The 21,375-nt window shown below is 41.8% G+C and overlaps 1 protein-coding gene across 2 annotated transcripts in view; it reads right to left on the bottom strand.

Annotated features, from left to right (window-relative positions):
• ESRRG (estrogen related receptor gamma) overlaps window positions 1-20,037 on the bottom strand; it is a 378,341-nt gene extending 358,304 nt beyond the window's left edge. For both annotated transcript variants that reach the window (XM_075707322.1, XM_075707323.1), the window contains exon 1: window positions 19,940-20,037. In XM_075707322.1, the coding sequence (XP_075563437.1) occupies window positions 19,940-20,037 (98 nt within the window). The remainder of the gene's footprint in view (window positions 1-19,939) is intronic.
• Window positions 20,038-21,375: the final 1,338 nt, after the last annotated feature.

Here is a 21,375-nt window from a genome sequence, read left to right as displayed (position 1 = left end):
AGTGACAAGCTGGTCGTTCTAAAATTGCAGACACACACTGTCAAGTGCAGGTGTTTGTAAACAAGTTTGGAAATGTTTCTAATTATAAACCATAAGAGTTAAAATTAGAAGTCCAATCCGCTAGCTTTAAAAAAAGAACTTCCAAAAGGGTTCATCTAAATGAGAGCAACCAGTGATGTTTAACTTAGTCGCAAGAGCAGAATTTCTGTGCAGAGCAGCATACTGCTCTTTATCAAACTTTCCACTATGAGTTACAGTACATTTAAAAAAAAAAAAATTGATAAGAATTTTAATTTGCTGTCATACTATGATATGGTATATTTGAATGTGCAATCTAAAAATACCCTATTCACAGGTCTCCTGTATTTCATATAATTAAGAAGAAGAAAAAAAAGTGTTCCCAAAACTTCTGAATCTGTTTTGGCTGCCAACATCAAAGTCCAGCTTTTACGGGGAACTTGCCACGCTGACCTTCTGAGTACTCAAACCAAACTCTGCTTGAAGGAGCCTTACTCTTCTGGATGAAGTTCTCCCTGATAACCTCACCTACTGCAAAGCTTACCTTGCCCTGGCACAAACTGCCAAGGGATGAAACTGGGGAACACAAAAGTCATCCCAGAGCTCTGGCTGATGCAGATCTCGGGATGCTGTCACTGAACTGCTGGTGTCTCAGACTTGCTTTCACCATTCTGACGTGGAGGTCAGAAATGCAGCTCTAAGGAGCCACCTGCTTTGACTGGTGCCTCAGACAGAAGTTGGAGGGAGGCTGTTCCTGCAGCCTTTGTCCACCCCAAGTTGAGTTTATAAAGCACTATGATGAGATAGTGCAGGCAAAATGATGGACTTTACCTCTGCAGAAGCTTTGGGAGAAAGCAGAGATTTTACCAGACTCAAGGAGAGATGGCTCTTTTTTTAGGGGGAAAAGAGGTTAATACTGGAATCTCTTGATCCTCACGTTATTTCTTAAGGGAAATGTAACAGCACATTTGAGCATATCAGAATAGCTTCAGCTGATTACAAGTGAGCAAACACAAAAATTTCAGAGAGGCTTGACTACGGCCTCGCTTCAAGCAAGGGGTAGTCTCTTGCTGCACTGTCCTGAGAAACCTGGAAAGGGAAATGGATTAAGTAGTGAGGATCTGCTCCCGGAACAAGGTGGGACTGGCCCAGCTCAGCAGACACCCCTCTGCTCCACACCTACAGCACAGGCAGGGGCTGTGAGGGACAGGGGAACGACAGCTCCTTGACTCCTGCACAGCCAGCCTCCTCCTCTACCAGGACGTTCTACGACAGGAAAAACCCAAACCCTCAAAAACCAGGACAGAAAGTAAGTTGCCCTTGTCCCATCGCACTGAGGGAGCTAGTTCACATAACAACCACGATCCATCCCTTCCTTTTTCTTCCTTTCCTTTTTCTTTTTAGTATTCACTGTGTAAAAATAATAGCAGTTTCCACATTTTTTTCTGGGCAGCATTTTGGAACTCACTGCCTTCAACAAACACGACCTTACCAGTTTAGTGCCTGTCTTGTAGCTAGCAAGCACGGTGCTGCATCAGGCTGGGAATACAAACGTGCTTTCAAACCAGGAGCCTTGCAAGTGGCGCTTCCTTTGCTGCAAGCCATGGATATAACCTGGAATTGCTTATCACCTGAGCCAAACCTTTTGTTGTTGTTGTTGTTACTGACATGAGGAAGGGCTGGAGAAGCCCAGTTCTCCACTTTGGTGAAGGGACCACAGTAAGTGGAGCAGAGCAAGGGCCCATCTCACCTGCTCCTCACAGCAGCTGGCGGTCGCTCCCCCTCTTTTCCTTGGCTTGGGTACCTCGTCCTCCCCTTTCCTGGCTGGTGCAGTGAGAGCTCCCCCTCCTGTTCCAGTCTAACCAATGTCAGACCTTGTCCTACTGGAAGCCTGGCCTGAGTGAAGAGAGCAGGTTCAAAGTCAATATCAGTAAGCTAGGTTTCCTGCTAGAAACTGGCACCAAAATTAATTCCCTGGGGGGGGGGAAATAATATAATCTTCTAATTAAAGCCTATGTAAATGTATTTCTTTATTAAACATAGATATATGTGCACATGCACAGGTTTGTATACATACTCTGACGCATGTATATGATAGATATACAGTGTATATACATGTGTGTATATATACGTGTACGCACACGCATATAGCATTGCAAATCTTTAATGCTACTAATCTCATTGCTATTTTAATTCAAAGTATAAAAATCGTTAGTTTCTACAAGCCCATCTAACTTCTGAAGCATCTAAGCTTCTGCGTGTACCTGCACTGTGTTCAGCTGGAAAAACATTTTTTCTTAAATGAATACATATTGGAGTTGTGTTTGCAAACTGAAAAAAACCCAGGCTTTTCACTGGGTATAGAAATATTTTAATTAACAATATGTATGTATTTAGGAGATTCTGCATGAAAATCTAGATCAGATAGGGCAATTAATCCATCACAGTTTTTCTAGGATATTAGATAAAAGAAAATACATTTAGGAAATGCTTAATCAGACTTAAATTAAGCATTTGAGTGCTAAAATAATCTCAGATAGCCATTTATTTCTAATATTTTCTGCATGCTCAAAATGAAAGCATGAAGAGCAGTGCAATTGCATATATCTTCCCCCCAAAATAGCTGAAAAATACTATAGAAGAGTGCCTGCTGGGTTGGTTATAAAAGTAAAGTATAATCCATTAACTGCTAATTAGAAGCATCAGAAGCAGGCTTTGCTGCAGTAAGAGCTGGCCCCTAAGTAGATGTTTCTGTAACCATTTAAAGGCACAGGGTTTCTCCAGTTGCTGAGAATGAAGCTTGGATGGTTTCAGCATAATGGCCGTGTGAAAAGAGACTATGGCATTTGGCCATGTTACCCAGCTGTTTTCTAAATATGATGACAGGTGCCATTTTTTCCATTTGATCGTGGAACGTAATACATCTTCAAACAAATTTTCCCCTAGTCTGGTGCAGTTACATTTCAGAGATTCAAATATAAGAATGTTTTTTTTCTCTGACAGACACATATTGCAGAGTCTTTAGCAGATATTTCATTATCTGCCTTTTTCTCAAAGCTGATTTTTGTTATATGTATTATTTTGCTTTTGACTGCTATTGTAGGAGGGAAAGAATAAGCACTTGGGCAAAGGATTTAATTCTGAAGGAATTAAAAAAAAAAGAAAAAAGGAAAAAAAGCTACTATTTATAATTAGACTTAATACATTTGCCTTGCAATAAGGAAGGATTCTCTTCCTCTCTGTCCACTACTTCCTCAAGAATGAGAAGTATTCCCATAATTTCTCCTATTCTTTATCTGACTACCTGGTCAAACCAAGCTCCTTTACTACTGCTGAAGGCCAAAAAGGCCTTTTGATCCAGTTGCGTATCAAAAGGCCTTAAGGGGTCAGGACAATAAAAAGTGAAGGCAAAAGAAATGCCAGTACCACAGGTCCCTGCAGAAGTAGCCAGGACACAGACAGCAGCAGTTATGGACATGAGCACCAAAGGGATGATGCCTTGAAATGGATGACAGGCTCCAAACCCCAGCCGTGCTGGATGCGGAGCCAAAGGGAGCTCGGCTTCCTCCAGGGCTGGAGTGGCCTCGAGCAGCGGATGATGACAGGGTACAAGTCAGGCTGCATAACTTGAAGAATCAGGAAAAAAACAAGCAGATAACTAACTTCCCCTGTTAGGAAAAGGGGTGTAGCTAGTGCGAGGGGAAACAGTGCAGGTCAGGATTTGGGGCTTTTCATCTACATGGATCGACCAACCAGTAAACAAAGGAAGAAAGTTTGTGTGGGGCAGGAAATGAGGGCATTTAGGTTTTTTCTCTCTGCCCTATTTCCATCTACAAACACAGAAGAAACTTGTTTCTTCCTTTTAAAATGGTGAAACAGGGCCATCCATTAAGAAAAACTAAGACGGTAAAGATTCATTTTCTGAAGTTAGACATTTAAGAAACAATAAAACTATGACTACAGTAGAAACAATAAAATGAAATTTAGCTTAAACCAATGTCTTAAATATTTGTTAACCCTGGCAGCAGCTTTTACAAGGCAGATGAGTATATCTGTTTTCATTCTGTATGTAAGAAAACAACTGTAAAATGCCCCAAAGCCACGGAGAGAGTCAGTGTCAAAGACATGATTAGTAGTTCAGAAGTTATCTGATTCGGGTCACATGGTGTTCCAAAAACCGTACCTAAATATAGCATGCAAGAGATCCGCACAAAGAGCAATCCCATCATGGGAGCAAACTAAACTCTCCACAAAATTAATTAGGGTTATTTTGAGGCAATCAAAGGAAAGCGAGGAGGAAAAAATCATCCCTTGCCCTGCCCAGTTCCGCAAGAGCAGATGTCGCTGGTGTGGACAAGCCCCAGTTTGCAGCCCGGGCACGCAGGGAGATGCTTCGGTTCCTGGGGGAAACCCCACACGGCATTAACATGGAAGGTGGGTGGAGGGCACAGTGTGGCTGTATTAAGGAATATAGCTCATTGGGGAAGAGGATGATCCTGCCAGTAAAGGGACCAGCAGGTAACACAGGCATAAATGCCCAGGCAGGCAGCCAATATGTAAGCTGCTTCTGTAGCTGTTAACGGCATCCTTCTAGCAGAGAAAACAAACATCTTTTCGGAAAGGGAAGGTCCATGCAAATTATACCCTCGGCACAGACCAAGACTCTGGGAAAAGCTAGTGCTTCCCAAGGCAGAAGGGAAAGAAAACTTCCTGTTGGAAGTTGTTACCCCTGAAAGCCTCCATTAGGATTGCCCCTTGCCCGGGCGATGCATGAAATGTAGCCTATAGAGCTAACTCTAACAGCCTGCCCTATGTTTAGACATCAGGAGAAACCATATGGAAAAGTGTACAAAAGATCCTCAAAAGGCAGCAGGAGCAGGAGAAAGGGAGGAGCATTCCTTGGGTCTCTCGGGTTTCTTTTGGTCCTTCTCTGTAAAGTGGCAATGCTGTTTCCTACATTTCTTGAACATCAAATTGCCATTCGGCTTCTGACCACCACCGATCTACAGGCCGATTTCAGCAAGCTGCCCTGGTTCACAATTTCCCTGTAAAACCTTTTGTAAAAAATTTTAAAAGTCTGCTCGTGAATGCCATGGTGAAGGTTTTAAGCTGACCACAATGACTGATCTACCTTTGCATCACCTTTGTTCCTATGTACCGGGGGAAACCCCGTTCTTCACTCAAGCATTAGAACAAGCAGGACAACGTCGATGTTACCTTGAAGGCCAAGGCAAAGCTGAAGTACGGGCTATGGAGAGCAGGGCAGAGAGCAGGACAAAGCTGAGGAGAGCCGGTGGTGTGAGGAGGGCTGCTGTCAGCGGGTAGAGAGCAGGCTCTCAAGCCCAAACCGTGTAGCAGGTGCTCCAGAAGGCAGGTAACGAACAGTCTGAGTGCGTGTGGGACACAAACTGCAAATTTCGGCTTGAACGCTTCAGGCCATTAGCAGGTGCTTCAGGCAGTCATCCAAATCAAAGTAAGAAAGTGGAAAGAGCCAAATGCTGGTTAAAGAGGTTTGCAAATGTGAAAATCCCAGCACGGTCAGATAAAATGTTTCCCCGGTTGTAGGAGCAGGCTAGTAAGAAAAAAAGAAACAAACAAAAAGCATACGCAATTTTTGTAAAAAAGGCTGTGTTGGGGATTTTACTATCGTGTACTTAAGCCCTGAGATGCAAATGCTGGCTGGGATGCTGATATCAGCAATTATATGTCCTCAGGTGGTTAGAGACAAGACAGAAAAGAGCTGGCATTTGGGGAAAATAGAGGGCCCATTCGATAACGCTTCACTTGAGCGTAAGAGGGTTTCCCCTGTGGGTATTGTCCCAAAGAAAGCTCCAGGCAAGTTTAGACTGGTTCATTACTTGTCACATCCAGAAGGTGAGCCAGTTAATGATTACACTGACTCCCTTTTGACTTCAGTTTCACGTGTTTTCAACCCGAGAACTGCGCTCTCATCAACTCAAATACCACTCGCAACAAACAGAAATACGGAGGGTATCTGCTTTTCAGTTGCTCACAGTACATCCATAGTTGTTTGTCAGGATTTCACTGGCGGTTTGCAAACCGTATTTTTGGTAGCTAACACACAGCACTTACAACCCGTGTTGGGGGGCGTCACTTTTCTATTGAAAAGTACAGGTCAGAGACCTGGCACTTGCTTTATTAGGATTAGTCTCCAAAGGCCCCGATATTGGGGCCTTGAAAGTCTCCTTATAGAAGCTGAGTATCTCTTTCCTCAAGTGTTAGTTAATTCCCTGAGGTCTCCTCAACCTGGAACAACGCTACTTGGTTTAAGTTACCTTACACAGACATAACAAATAGGACTGGCTACTCCAAACGGTTGTTGATGCAGACTAACTATATCGGCCAACGATAGTATATTTAAATCAGATGGTCACTTGAACATTATTGGTAAAGTTCTCCTCGCTGAGGGTTGCATCCTTTGCCAGAGGCTAGCAGGCTTGACAGAAGGAGAGAAACAAATTCCTTTCATCAGAGTAACATGAGTCAATATGTGGAAAGATACTTCCATCTGCTCTGTGTTTCTGGTGACATGACATTACCGTATAATTTGGTATACATTTCTAACAGAATAGATAAAGCAAGATGGCTCAGCAAGTATTGTTTATGCCCCACATTTATGGGAAGTTCTCTCAAACCATTTTCAACGTACAGCGCTATATGAGCAGCTAAGACTCGCAACAGAAATGCTGGAGGGGAAAACATGTTGCTATTTAGTTCAGAGAGTTATGGCACAGACAGACATCTATGGTGCACTTCTGAAATGAAACACATTATATTTCTCAAAGCGCTCTCTGAAGAGGCACATTTGGTCAGCTCGAGAAATCACCAAAGGAACCTGCTGTGTCCAGCAAATCGCGGACGCACACAACTTACTAGACGCAACCCATCAGTAGAGTGGCCTGTGCTGTTTCTGCATTAATTTTGTGTCCCTGTATGTTACCAGAGCCCTGGGACTTTCATGGTCTGTGGGCAGCAAATCGGCTGAGCCAAAAGGGAAGGTTCCACCTGACTAGGCCAGTAGGAGCTATATTAAGCTTGTCTCAGCTGGAGGTCATTCTGCATATTTTGAAGGCTGCTTTCTTGGTAGTTGGTCAAGCAATTGGTGTCCAGAAATTAAGAACCTGATTTTTATAACACCCATAATACACAGAACACTTCTGAAATCTAGACCCTACATATGTAAAGGTTTTAATTTCTAAAATGTGTGATCAAAGCCATTTCTTTCAGGGCCAAGCAGGCTCTTAGGTTTGTTAAGCAGTTGCTTCACGTCCCACTCCTAGTAGGCCACTGGTTGTCCAGCGGCCAAGAATCCATTTTCACAATTCCAAAACATTTTTTGATACTTCCTGACCAAATGGCTTTGCAGTGGAAATTGGTTTCTGCCACCATCTGTTGTTACATAGTTCGGAAGTGCTAGCATTTTCCTTCAAGAGGGAAGAAGCTGGGGAGGACGCATGGCCAATCCCAATGGAATAGATATTCTTTCCCTTATTGTCACTTTATGGGGAAGGCTTGGCCTATTTCTCAGCAGCTGTGAAACTGTCATCAGCAGGATTCTCTACAAAGCTCGGTGGCATATGGAATACATTGCTCACTTCTTAGTACTGTAAAACCAACCTTGCTTCATAACTGAGCTAGGCAAAGAAAGCAGGTGCTTGATAAAAAAAATCCATCATGCATCAAGCCTCTACAGACTTTGTAGAAACTCTAGATGAGGATATTTAGACACGGTTATGTTTTCCAATTAACTAAATAATATATTGAAGAAGCTCCTAGGCTTCAGAGGTGGGACAGTCCCTTAAAGATGAGCAGGTGGAATCACCGTGTCACAGGATAACATCATATTCTGCCATTCACAAAAGCGACATTCACATTCCACAGCAAAGGGAAGTGTCATCCCCCCTCTGTGAGACATTAAAACTGCAAGGGTCCAGTCTCCATTGCTGATGCAATAGGAGACTATTTATTTAACATCAGTTTTAGGTCATCTCTTTTTGTCACAGCCTGGCCTTATTTTTACAGCTGTGGACTAGCCAAGAAGTAAATTAAACAAAATAATAATAATAAAAACCCCATGGCATTCTGGTGACCATACATACTGAATTACAAATACTGGGCTAGAATTGCAGGAGTTCAAGATCTCACTACAGAAGATACCCAAAGAGCAACAAGAAAGAAATAAGCTTGTTGAATTTGCTTGACTCTCAATTGCAAAGTAGTCAACAGCATTTTCATACACTGCCAGAAAAAAACTAACTCTAAGAGAAACTGTCAGAAAAGGGATTATGAAGAGATGTAGTTAATGTCGCCGCTGCTATATATTCCACAGTGAATGTCCACCCAGCTATCCACACGCATACACACACATACATATTCACGGTCATCTGTGTGCTGCTGTATCTCGGAGAACAGCCACAGCAGGTGAAACCCAAGGGCCACTTATGCTTATAGGCTTGTTCGGGACAGTGGCAAACAGCAGACGCTTAGTGAAGGTCACGGGGCGGGCGTATAGTGACAATTCCCCAGACTACTCTTCCCAACATCCATCTATTTGCGGCTCAGAGACTTCCTTTAACACAATACATACAATTCTTCCAGATAAGCGATCCACTTTTAGAAATCTTCGCTTGCAGTTACAGATGGTTTTTTAGAGCGAGGTTCTCCAGCTACATTGCCCGTTTCTTGTACTAAGCAAGCTCTTACATACCGATATGGAGAAATCCAGCCTGCTGCCCTCATCCCAGAAGAAAGGGCAAAATAAGTATTTGGGCAGCACGTGCTGTTTGAACCGCTATATGGGTCTTCTGCACATAGTCCAGCAGAAAAGAAGGGTCTGCTGCAGCCATTACGTTGCACAGCAGTAAAGATCCTTCTGTGATGGTGGCAGTTTGGAAGTCCTACCCTAGAGGTTATGTTTTTAAGTGGCACATATACTAATAAAGCCATAAAAACAGATCTGTCATTGATGGGGCTCTGAAGCTACCCATTAGTCTCCTGTCACTGTTTAGAGAGGACAGAGTGGCCTTTTAGCAGAACGGGATAGGGAGCATGTTGCAGGACACCAAATAAGTACCAGCTACATGGACAATCATGGGACAGCGGGTACCTGTCATCTCCCCACAGTAATGCACTGAGAGGGTCAGTGTTCTTCCAGAGGCGTCCAAAAAACTAGTTGTTTTTCACAGTTCCAAGTGTTTGTTATTTATGCACTTCCTTATTGCACCAGTAGCTGCTATATGCTTTACCACCCAATACCATGTCACTAAGCCAGAAAAAAGAGGCCAAAGGAGCCAGCGTGCAAGAACGAAAGGCTCTCCCAGCAGTTTCACATTCTATTCATGTAACACACAAACCAGAAAATAATACAGACTAAAGCCTACTGTCTAACTAAGCAGCCTTAAATAACACTTAGCCCTTTTATAATGCTTTTCATCCAGAAATCTCAAAATATTTTACAAAGGTGTGCAGACTGGGGAAGAGCCAGAATGCAACCCACTCCCTGACTCCAAGGCATTTGCTCTTTCCATTAGACTACATCGCTACCTCCAGCTACAAGTACACTTCTCTTATAGTTGACATGGAAAGATGCATACGTGCATCAAAGAAATAGTTTTTTCTTCATTTTCTATACACTGATTGCTTTTAATACCTTGTTTCAAACACTCTGTGTTTAAAAATAATAGCTCACAATAATAGCACAATGCACCTATGCTATTCTAGCTACTGTGACATGTGTAAGTAAATACTTCATGTAAGATGCAATCCTCATTTCAGTTACAGCAGGAAAGCAGAAAATAATCAAACTATAAATGCCTCCTCTCAAAACTTTTATTCTCTTCCATGTATAAAGGAAAAAACAGGCTTAATGATCATCAAGACAAAATAAAAATTTTGATAGAGGAAACAAAGAGAAAACCATGAGGAGTTTGCTAGAAAGAGGGAAAAGTCAATGCTTTCCTCCAAAAGAGACAAGCTTGCAGAAATTATCACAGAAGAGGGTTTCATAACAAAATTCAAATGGCCAACATGGAACAAATAAAAACGTGGAAAGTTCAAAGTGTTACTTTCAGCGTGACCTCTCAAAACCAGTATGGAGAGCAAAGCAATGTTCACCTGCATTCTCAAGTCACAAAACTACTCTGTCAACAAACAAGTCTTGATCCTTGCCGCAAAAGTGAGAATCCACAGTAACATCTCAAAAGACAGCGGATAAATTCCAGATTTACACCTATGAAACCATATTTCTGATTTTTAAGTCTTTGTTGAACAAATGATATTCAGCATACATCAGCGCCTACGGGCTTCTTAACAAGGGAGGTAGCTAATATAAACTGTATATGAAAAAGAACACGTCAAAGCTATTTTTTTTAAGGTTTGCAATGAAAACAGTATTGTTCAGAACAAAAAGGAAAAAACCTACCAAAATTTTATCTCCATTGTCTCCAGATAGAACTGCTGGCTAATGAGTGAGTTTGCGTAAACTCAATTCAAAGGAGATATAAATAGCATCTTTTTAAGCTAATGATTTTTACCACGGGCCATCTAAAACAGGCCTTAAGAGTGGCCCTAGAACAGATCCCCTCTGTATTCACCTAAGTTCATTTATTTTTGGTTTGCTCCATTTTAATGTATGTACACATCCTGTGTTTTCAGCTTGTCTTTTCAGCCCACTCCCATCTTCTGCACTCCCGATGTCAGCCAGACTCCAGGGACGGGAATTAAAAATGGCCATGTTTAAAAACTGCACCTCCCTGCGTAACAGACTTTACAGAAGCAGAAAGACTAAAAAGCTGAAAAGTTCCCCATGGTCTTTGCCTATTAAAGTCCACAGCTTGCCAACAGCAGGCCACGTTTTAGTGTCAAAGAACAGGGCACCAGCTTGCGTTTCTGTGCGATGGGGAGTGCTGGGGTAACCCTGCCTCTTTACATTTCAGATCACACTGTTTGTGGAGAAAGTCACAACACTGGGATGCTCAAAAACACCCTGTAGTATTACACAGAGAACGCAAGATGCTTGCTGAGAAATAGTGCTGACACGAGAATATGGTTGATTCAGCATGAGTGATAAAAAGCTTATTTTTGGTTGGCTCAGGCAGTATTTGATTAAAATAGGATTAAATCCTCATCAGACTTGCTTAAAATCATTTTACACCCATCCCATCAGGCTGCTTCATTCCCCATCTTATAATATTTTCCACCATTAAAAAGAAAGGGGTAAATTCCTGTTCATCAAATGAGCAAAGAGGCAGGGAAAGTCCTTGAAAAGAGTAATGCAAGGAAGTAGAAGGAAGGATTTGGTCAACTGGCAACTAAACAGAAGCCTTCTGCTATTTCCCACTGAGAAGTAACAGTATCTGGGCTATAGATATGTTTGTCAAATATATCTATAGCAGGGATAATTAAGTTAGTGCAGCAAACTAGCTTCACCCTTTGAAGTGTTCATGCAGTTGCTATACTAACCTTTCTTTCACCTGGTAGGTTAAGCTCACCATCTCCTCACACATATTGGCAGACTCGTGACCTATACTCTGTCCTCATTATCACATCGGTTCTGATAGCTGAACATCTTGGAAATTATATTCAAAGGTTTTGTTATAAATAACGGAGACTAACAGAAGCCTAAATACCGACTTCTGTCACAGAGGAATAACTACCTGGAATTTCTTATGGCTCCTTTCTGTCAAGGTGTTCAAATAGTTTACAACCAAACAAATATTCCTACAAGGCAGGTATTGCTATTTTTCCTCTTTTGAGGTGTCTTATGATTGGCATCCAAAATCTTGATCCTTAGTTTCCTATAACCGGAAAAACTAGGGAAAAAAAAAAAAACATTCTTGCCCTGCTTTGCAAAAAGCCCCACAGACATTTCAATTTCTATGCTGGTATCACTCAAAATAACAGGGTCAAAATATAAAATAGAAAGCTTTAAAACCCTTGTCTTTGGCAGTATTTTTTAATTCTGCAATATTTCTACCAGCGATACCTTTCCTGTAAAGATCAAACCTAATGCAATGGTGAGGATTCTGCTGAAGCCTGTATTGGGCTTTCTGTCACCGGCAAGAAGAGCACCGCAGGAGTACACGGAATCTACAACGATATCAAGACTGATTCCCACTGATCTCAGCGAAGCCAAGACTTTATCCTGTATGCTTTTCCATACAGCTGGAGAATGATTTCATATGCAGAGATCCTCATTTACCTACATCCTCCTATAAATCAGAGTTCTCCACTGCCTGTTCTTCACCCAAATCGACAGGGGCCTAGTGCCAGTCTCACCCTTTCTACATTAGGTTTCTATGGAAAAAAAATATTATTAACTTTACTTAAATCAGTGTATTTCTAACAGGGGTAGGACGCTGCACACGCAAGACAGTTTGAAGACAGTGACTTGTAGCCCCATGGACTGGATCGGCACATGCACTCCTGAATTTCACTCCACGCAGAAGTAACTGGCATTTACTTCTGAGCAAGGGACACAATTACGATAAAGACAGCATATGCCCTTGTGCCTCCCCTGTTACACAATTTCTACTTATTCTGTCAGAGACACCTGCGTTTTGGGTATTTATGGATCTGAGAAATCCTAGTTCAGACGTGAGCAGTGTTGACGGAGCAAGACACTGCTCTAGCTGTCCTTGTAGTGTCCGTCCTGTGGGAACACACGGGCCTTCATTTTCCAGCAACGTCAGCCAGACACATACATTTTAACCTATTCACTCGGCAAAAAAGAAAAAACACCCTCTTGCTGCATTGGGTTGTTGTACCTTTGCCTTTATTTCCAAGTTAATCCTTAGTTACGGTTATTGTCCCCAGTATTTCATTTCGCAGGACGCTATCTGGCTGGCTGAAGTCATATCTCCATTTTATATGAGGGCAAAAAAAATCTCACCTGTAGTCCTTTACCCATACCCATAAAACAACCCATAAAAATGCCTTAAAAGAGTCAAGCAGCAGACTTACCTCCTGTACCTCAGCTGCTTTCGGAGACAAAGCAAATAAGCAGGACGAGGCTCAGAAGCTTGCCCCGAAAATAAGACCTCCCGCTTTTACGACGGCTCTAAGCCCACCTCGGAAGCGGCATGTCACCGGCACGGACGTGAAGCCCACAGCCTGAGAGGGACCCCAGCGCACGGAGCTGCTGGCAGTACTGGGAAGCGATGGTGAGCAAGGGAGACCAAACTGCCTCCTACCTGCAAACTCAAGATTCAATTTTCTGCAAGGTTACCCCCAATAATTAAAAGCTTCTGTAATTTACCCTTAAAAGCTAGTCACGATGGGATCCATCAGAATCGATCTGTTACCTTTTACCTCTGCATGTACCGTGCATGTGCATATCGTACGTAATATGGCCTACCAGATGAATGCTGGCAATATTTTCCACTAATTGCAAGAGTTACTAAACTGAACCTTAACTAAAATTAAGTTGACTATTAAAAGCTCAGTGAGCAACCCAGCAAACGGAAGCGCTGTATATAGGATTTAGCAAGCACGCAAGTGATCTGGCAACCACCAAGGCACAATATTTGCTGAACTTCCTATACCTAAAATTGGTTCCGTACAATAGTCATACGTTCATTACGTATGATGATTTAACACTCACAATACCAGCTCCCTCCTGCAACTGGCCAGCAACGGGTTTCTTTATATCACCTTACCGTGCTATACCTAATTTGTGCTTGGGTTTATCACTCTGTATAACATGTTAGCGTCTTCATGAAGTCCAGCAGCAGATCTTCTGCAGTAAAAGAGGTAAAACAGCAAGACAGGAACACTCACAAGACTGCCCCTAACATTTTACAAAACTGTCTGTCCTTGAAATGCCACAGGGAGATTATGTGACAAATAATTCAAAAGTACAAACGAAATTATGAAAGATGTGCTCAGGAGCCAATGTTTGTATGTATTAAAACACCAAAATATATGTATAATAATTCAAGCATGCTATTCTGAAAACATGAAGTTAAGTGGGTTGAAAGTTACAGGTTAATTTATAACATAAATTATAAATTTTCAAAGAGTATATCTTTTTTTGTGCTTGTATAGTTTCTAGGCTCTGCCTCTATACAAATATGTTTTACATTCTGTATTGTTGTTTTCAGGATTGTACACATGTACATAAATCAAAAGCAGCAATAAATAATATTAAGGTTGCATACAGTCTAGCTATCTTTGACACTAGAAATTCCCTGAGAAAAAGTTCTCTCTTTCAGGAGATAAAAAAAAAGGGGGGGAAATGTTTTTATCTATTAATACGGAGAAAAGGTACAGGCAAATGCCTGTACAACTTTTGCATAAAAAGAGGGAATGATTCAGGAGAAATTCTAACAGATTCCCTAAATACGGCCTCCATAAAAAAATCCAATATTTTAAAAAATAGTTGGTCAAAGGGAACGTATGCAGAGTTACGTGAAAGAGTTAAAAGTTATTGATGAAAGACTATTTGCTGATAAGGATGCATCTATTTAAAATAGGATAGCATTTGGGACTACTTGAACAAAAGTCTACAGAAAACTGATAAATCAACGAACTGATCAGGATTTAAACAAACAACAGCCATGGCTGAGAACACACGAAATGTCACGAGTACAGCTGAGAAATAAGCGATGGCACAGGACCACTTACTCAGCTACTAACAAGACATTATTTGCTTTGGCCTCCGCAGAGCGAGACAGCTATCAATCCAGCCACAGCTCCAGAAATTCTGAGACTGAAGCCCTAAAAAAGTGATTTTTATTTCTGGGTGCACACACGGAACACCCCAATAAGTCTGGCTTTCAAAAGACAAAACATCCGCCGTATATCACAGAGTCAGGTGAAACCCTAAGTGACTTCTTGCAGAAAAGAGTTCCTCCTCCCCCCCAAAAGTGCTTCCCCCCAAAACTGCTGTTACAAAACACCAGGGCCTGGATTCTCCAAGAAGACTTCTAGCAGCAATAATAATTTTGCATCCCAGTACCAAATGTCCAGGCGCTCTGCCCATGCAATGGACCCCTCAGCCCTGTCAGTGACCCCCGTGTCTTGAGCACTGCCAGCAAATTCACGAGCGGCCATCGCCGAGCAGAGAATAGTCCAATACTGCCAGTAGGAGACGACGAAGGCCACATACATCTGAAGACCCACTTCTTCTCTAGGACCTACGAGTTTAAGCAGTGATACTCAAATTTCTGAGTTTTGATGTCTTTTTCGAGGTTCCCAGGCTGCTTCTGAAAGAAACCTACTGGAGGGTCCTTTCCTTCAAAGACACAGCTGGAGAAAGTGAGGTGCATCGCACACAGAAAGCCACCATTTCGCAAGAGGAGCTCATGCTTTCTGAGGTCTGTCGGGACATGGGGGGAAAGATGGGAGCAGAGAGGCTCAACCTTTTCAGGATGGAGGTGCTTGAGAACATCCAAAGCAGATCTTCGGCCACCTGGGAAAGCTGCATATTGAAAACGTAGGCACTCACACAGGTTAGGCAACTTCTAAGGTTAGGTGGCAGTTCAGTGGGGATATTGAGGATCTCAGTTTGGGCTTTCAATGCCTAAATCCCACTTAAGTCCCACTTAAGGCATCTAATCCTTTTGTGGATCTGCACCTAAAGCCTTGCCAGGAAGGAGAGAGTCTATGCACGCAAAAGCTGATGGTCAGTGACAGTCTGGTTCTGTTAAAACTAAAATACACAGAGAACAACCTTATTTTGCACAAAGGAATAATGCAGAATAATCAAAGACGTGTTCTAGTCATGGAAAGTTAATGGAAAGTTAATGCAACTGATACAGATCACAGTCCTGTCTTTAGATCCCACGACAGTTTTGCTGACCTGGAGAATATTATAAGCCATAAATCATGGGGCTTCAATAGCCCATGGGAAGAAGTACATTTGGGAAAGTTCAAAAGACAAAATGACTCTAGGAGTCCTCAAAAAAAACTTCACTTACCCATACCAGCTAAGAGATAAAACTAGAAAGGAGCAGAAATTTATAAAACACTGTAATGCTTACATAGAGTTAATAATTCAAAGAACAATATTCTGTCATTCAGTGACCAACTAGTTTGCCATGCCCCATGAAATTAAGTGGTTTCAGTCCAGTTCCTGATAGCCAGGAGTCCACCTGACAAAAGCTACCAATTTACTTCTCACTTACCTGCAGTGCTGTTGGCTGTTTCAACCATGAAGTAAAGTGTGAGCAGACGTCGATACCAGTTTACCCTGTAGTCCCTACACCTGGTACCTCCATATCAAGACTGCTTTTTTTTTCCAAAAGGTGCCTGTACTTACACCATTTGAATTTAGTTGACAGGACTGCCGATACGATATTTTCATATACAAAAGATATCTAATTCACAAAAGTGGTCTTTGCATAAAAGTAGTAGATTAGAATTGCAATCATAGAATACAACTTTTTGTTATTATTCTATATTACTATGTTTACAAGGGAGATATAATTAATTATTACTAATTATTTTAATGGTAAATATTTCTGCTGTTCCCCAAATATACACTGCAACATTTGCCTTACTGCACACACTGAGATTTCTCTATGGGGAAAACACTGAGGTCTCCATTTTGGGGATTCAAATACATCTTCACAGTGCTCTGCTTCAAATGAGAATTCTGGACTAAGTCTCCTGTAGCTGCCCATCAACCGGCACCTGAAATTTATAAACTGGGAGAGAAACAAGGGGACTTGCCTCCCAGTTCTTCCTATCTGCAGATGGGCAAAGAATTCTGGCAGCTCACCCACTAACTCCTGCAAGTTTTGCATTACAAAATCAGTATTTGATGCAAAATCCAGGAGAGTAGACAAGCACATATGTCACAGATCATAAAGATGCCGAAGACACTTTGAGCAAAGGAAAACTGCCCATTGACCCATGCCGGTGAAGTCCGTGGGACCACGGTGCACTCGTTCCTTCCCGAACACTGTGTTATGTCTCCCGATTGAAACTTGGTTTCTCCTGCCAGGGACAACAATTCAAATGTCCCCCCCACCTGGTTTTCAAGGGGTGTAGGAATTACTAATGCTTCGTAATGAGCTCATGGTAAGGAGGCCAGTGCGGTTTCCCCAATTTGCTTAGATATTGGTCTTGAATCTCACTGTGCTTTCACCTGCATCTTACTTTCAGTTCTGGATTCGTCCCAGGATACGTACGCCAAGTCAAGGTGGTATCTTTTCTGTCCAGCCACCTCCTCCCTTTTGGTAAAGTGTGGTCTGATTTACAGGGGTACCCCAATACACTCTTAACACTGACGCAGACAAGCAACAGAAAATATTTTGCAATTTGGCATTCTTTTTTAAATATTCCTGTTTAAGTGCTTTCCTTTTACTTCTCAAAAGTATTTCTTTTCAGTAGAAGTCAGTCTATTTTTGCCTGCTGTTAATCTATGTATAAGCTAAATCTTACCTTCCCAACTCACATAAGCAATCACCCCCTCCGTCTGGCAAGGCAGCTCAGAAGAATAGGGAAAGCAGGATTTGTCCTCTATCTACCTACGCATTTTAGTTGCAGCCTGCGCTTGGTCAGCTGTAACAGACTGCTGTGAAATTGTTTGAAATACTTCTGGTTGAAAAATACGTAAATCATAATTACTGATAAAACAACATAGATGTATGTGACATCCATGAAATACAGTAATAACCTAGAAATACAGAAATAACCTAGAAATATAGAAATAACCAAAGTTCCAGTCTAGGACTCCGATAATCTAAGTTTTCCAAATATAAACGTTACGACAAGTAAATACACAAAACAGTAAGTCAGTATACTGCAAGGTGACAGTGCTGTCTACAGAACAGTAAGGGTTAAGTTTTTTTGAGAGGCTTAGGGGCCATGAAAGTTGTGAATTTAGATTCACACTGATTTGAATTGTTATATTAAATAACGTGCAAAGTTATTTTTGTTCGCATTTCTTACTGACTACTGTTCCCATTCCAGGTTCCTCCTTACAAAGCACAGGCACAGCAGGGAAGTAGCACCCAGGAACAAATTAAGGGAGAAACATTAGTGGAATGCAGCAGGCTTGGGGGAGAGACCCATTTACGCAGAGAAAGTCCTTAAGCAGGAACATTTGTGCCTGCATCTACGTGTACGTAGAGAGGTTTGGTGAGCGCATGCCCAGGGAGGAGGATTTGGTTATGGTTAGAATTTGTGAGTGACAGCCATGTGACAGCTGGGAGTCAGCAAAGATTTTGTAGGGATGGAAATTCCTGAGATAGGACACACGACTGCTCATGCGATCTGCATGTGCCTATCATCACACTGTATTATAATAGCTGACACTATGGTTTACCAGTTCTCCAAAAGAGAGGCTATAAATTAGGAAGAGGATTTGAGGAATGGTGGATGAGCAATGAAAGTCATAACATTTAAAAACGAAGGGATAAATATAACTCGTTTTCATGTTATCAAAACAAGCAAACAAAAATCTCTAACCAAACCACACAACAGTACTAAAACTTGCATTTCCATGATTTATCTTTAGTGACAGGTTATTATTTCCTTAGGATATAATTTTTTTTTTTCCTTACTAACTCACCTAGAAAGGCCTCGATCCTACAAACACTTATAAATGCTAAATTTTAAGTACATGAATAATCCCACTGATTAGAGTTATTCCTGCATTTTCAGGATGAGGGCCTAAGTCACAACATGCAATTAAGCAGAGGCATTTCCAAAGAACTGCTTCATTTTCCCTTCTGGGGGTCTTACGCAAACGTGAAGCCAGTGGAGATGTGCAATTTAAATCAAACCTGAAAAACTGAAATACTTTCCCTTTAACACTGAATTCAAGCCGATACAGTATCACATGACCTTTACCGTAATTTCTATTAAAATCATTTCATGTCTGGTTGCTTCTGCTATCCTGGCTCATTTGTATTGTTTACAACAAGTCATTGCTCTCGACAGTTAGTGGTGGCTGAATCCATGGTTACCAGTTTTTACATTCACTGGTTAAATGGAATGCAGCTCTTCGGTGGGGTTTCATGGAGAAAGCTCTTAAGAAACCACAATCCAGCTATCAATCAGGCTAACCTGGGAGAAATTAATCTGATAAACAGAAGTATCATTGCGTATGAAAAATTTATTGAAAGAGAGCTCAAGGCTTTTATTAGTTGCAGTCGCAAAAGTGGACACGTTCGGATCGGACCTAGTGCACGGAAGACTTAGGTTATGTGGTCTATGTCTGACATTCATCCATGTTGTGCCTTCTCTGGCGCTCACTGCTAATAAAACTACACTGTTTAAGGCTTAAAAAAAAAAAAATCTCAAACACTTATTTTACCAGAAATGTGCTCGGAATATAAATGGTGCTTAAATACAGGTTTAACCAGACTGCAGTCCCGGCAAAGTAACTTAAACAGACACAGACAAGATAGTAAAACACAAAATAGACAGCCTTGAGTAGAATTCAATTAAGACAAAAACCACCCCAAACAGTGCAACGTTGTTAACAACTAAATTAAGCCTGCAAACAAATATATTTTATTGCTACCTAAGAACAATACGCACTAATTCCGTTTGCCCTGTTATTTATAGTTTGGCGTAGGGTGGGGTTGCCAAAATCAAAAAGCAAAGCAAAAACTTATTTGCAACATGGACCCCCAAATCCTTTAAAATGCCTAAAAACATAAGAAAAGTTCTCTATAGTTTGATGGCTACAATAATTGTCCCACAAGCTACATGAGAGCAACAAATAGTTAAATCAAACATATTACTACCAGCTCATCTACTGCAAAGTCACTGTATCAGAAGCCCGAATTGATTTGTTTCCTTAGAACAAACTAAAAATGAATGTAACATAACATCCGGAAAAAAAAAAAAAAAAAAAAAATCCCTCCTGCCCTGCTAATCGGATATCGTATAATGGTTGATTGCAGCTTTGCACCGTGCTATTGTTGCCTATATCATACATACTTACAGGTTCTGGGTTCTTCCAAGAGTTTGGTGCAGTTTCAAGGACAAATGTCTTAAGGAAGTCTTTCTACTGTGCAGCAGTGATCCTAGCTCTGATCTCATTACATGAGCAAAGTGCTACAGCTGACAATATAAAGGAAACTTCCTGCATGCAGAAGAAATCTTGGAAAGTCTCAGGGTTAAAAAGGCTGCTTAAATGTGCTGCTTGATTTGCTCCCTAGTTGTGTATACACAGTAGCAGCTGATCTCCGTTTGCAGCCCTGCAGAAAGAAACCTTTGCTGAAAACCAATGGCATCACATTTCAGCGGAGCTACTGCCAGGCTCTGGAGAGCAAAGCAACCTTTGACAACTTCACCCAGTTCGAATCACTGGCGTTTGCTGCATGTCCTGCAGGACTTTCTGAAACTGTATATTTATGGCATTATTTTTATTAATGCTGCTCGTGAAAGCCTGCATCCTAGGCAGTCGTGACACAAGCAGAAGTCTCCCTCGCTGTAATAGGAGGTTTTGACTGTGTCACGACTGTGAACTGCAGAATTCGCCACCATATATTTTGCTTTGTCTTGATTGTGGCGTTTGCAGATGAGAAGCTGCTAGCTGCGCTCAAAAACATTTTCTGCCTTAGAATTGCTAAATTAAGTGCAATAGGCATCCTGTTTATCCTAAATTCATCCCGAGCCTGCCTTGCATCAGTCACACACTTCTCAGCGCTTTTTTTTTCTGATACAGAGTACAAGTCAAAAGATTTTGGGAGTGGGAAGGGGCCGGTTCTTTCATTTAATATCTTATCTAGAGCCTTTTAGCATGGCCCCCGTCGAACGAAAACCGCGGAGCACAACGCCCCAAATTCAGCAAAGTTTGGTACTCTGACCAAAGTCCCAGGGTGACTCCAAACATCTGTTAGTGCCCCTGTGAGCTCCTGCCTCAGCCCTCCAAAACCAACCAGCGATGGGCAGAACCTGCAGCAGCTTCTGCGGTTCTTACTGCTCTCCAAGTAAACTTAAGACCAGAGAAGCAACACTTACAAATAATACATGTTAGCGCTATTTCAACTCTTAAACTGGGAAGCAATACTCCAAACACATCTTCACATTTGATGTTAAAAGAATTATCAGTAATTAATTCGGATTTAGTTGTTTCACCGTGTAGCCCAGGGTGATTCTCCAAAGAGTAACTGGGACCATACATTCCCCCGGCACACGGCAAGAGCGTGACCGCAGAGCTTGCACGCTGCTTTCCAAACGGGACCTACTTCTCTCCCCAGGACAACCACCAAACCTCCGAAGCATAATTCAGAAGAGTCCCTTTTAAAAGTGCACCATTGCAGCGTTTGCTTAGGAGGAGTTAAGTTTGTTTTTTCTGGGCATTTTTAAGACAGATTATTCACCGCCCTCTTTTCCCCTCAGGCGCTATGACTATTCTAGCTACTAGTATATTGC

The sequence above is a fragment of the Pelecanus crispus genome, chromosome 3 (genome assembly GCF_030463565.1).
Source record: "Pelecanus crispus isolate bPelCri1 chromosome 3, bPelCri1.pri, whole genome shotgun sequence".
In the NCBI taxonomy this organism is placed as follows: domain Eukaryota; kingdom Metazoa; phylum Chordata; class Aves; order Pelecaniformes; family Pelecanidae; genus Pelecanus; species Pelecanus crispus.
Note: the sequence above shows the minus strand (reverse complement) of the source record. Positions and strands in the feature narration are given on the sequence as shown.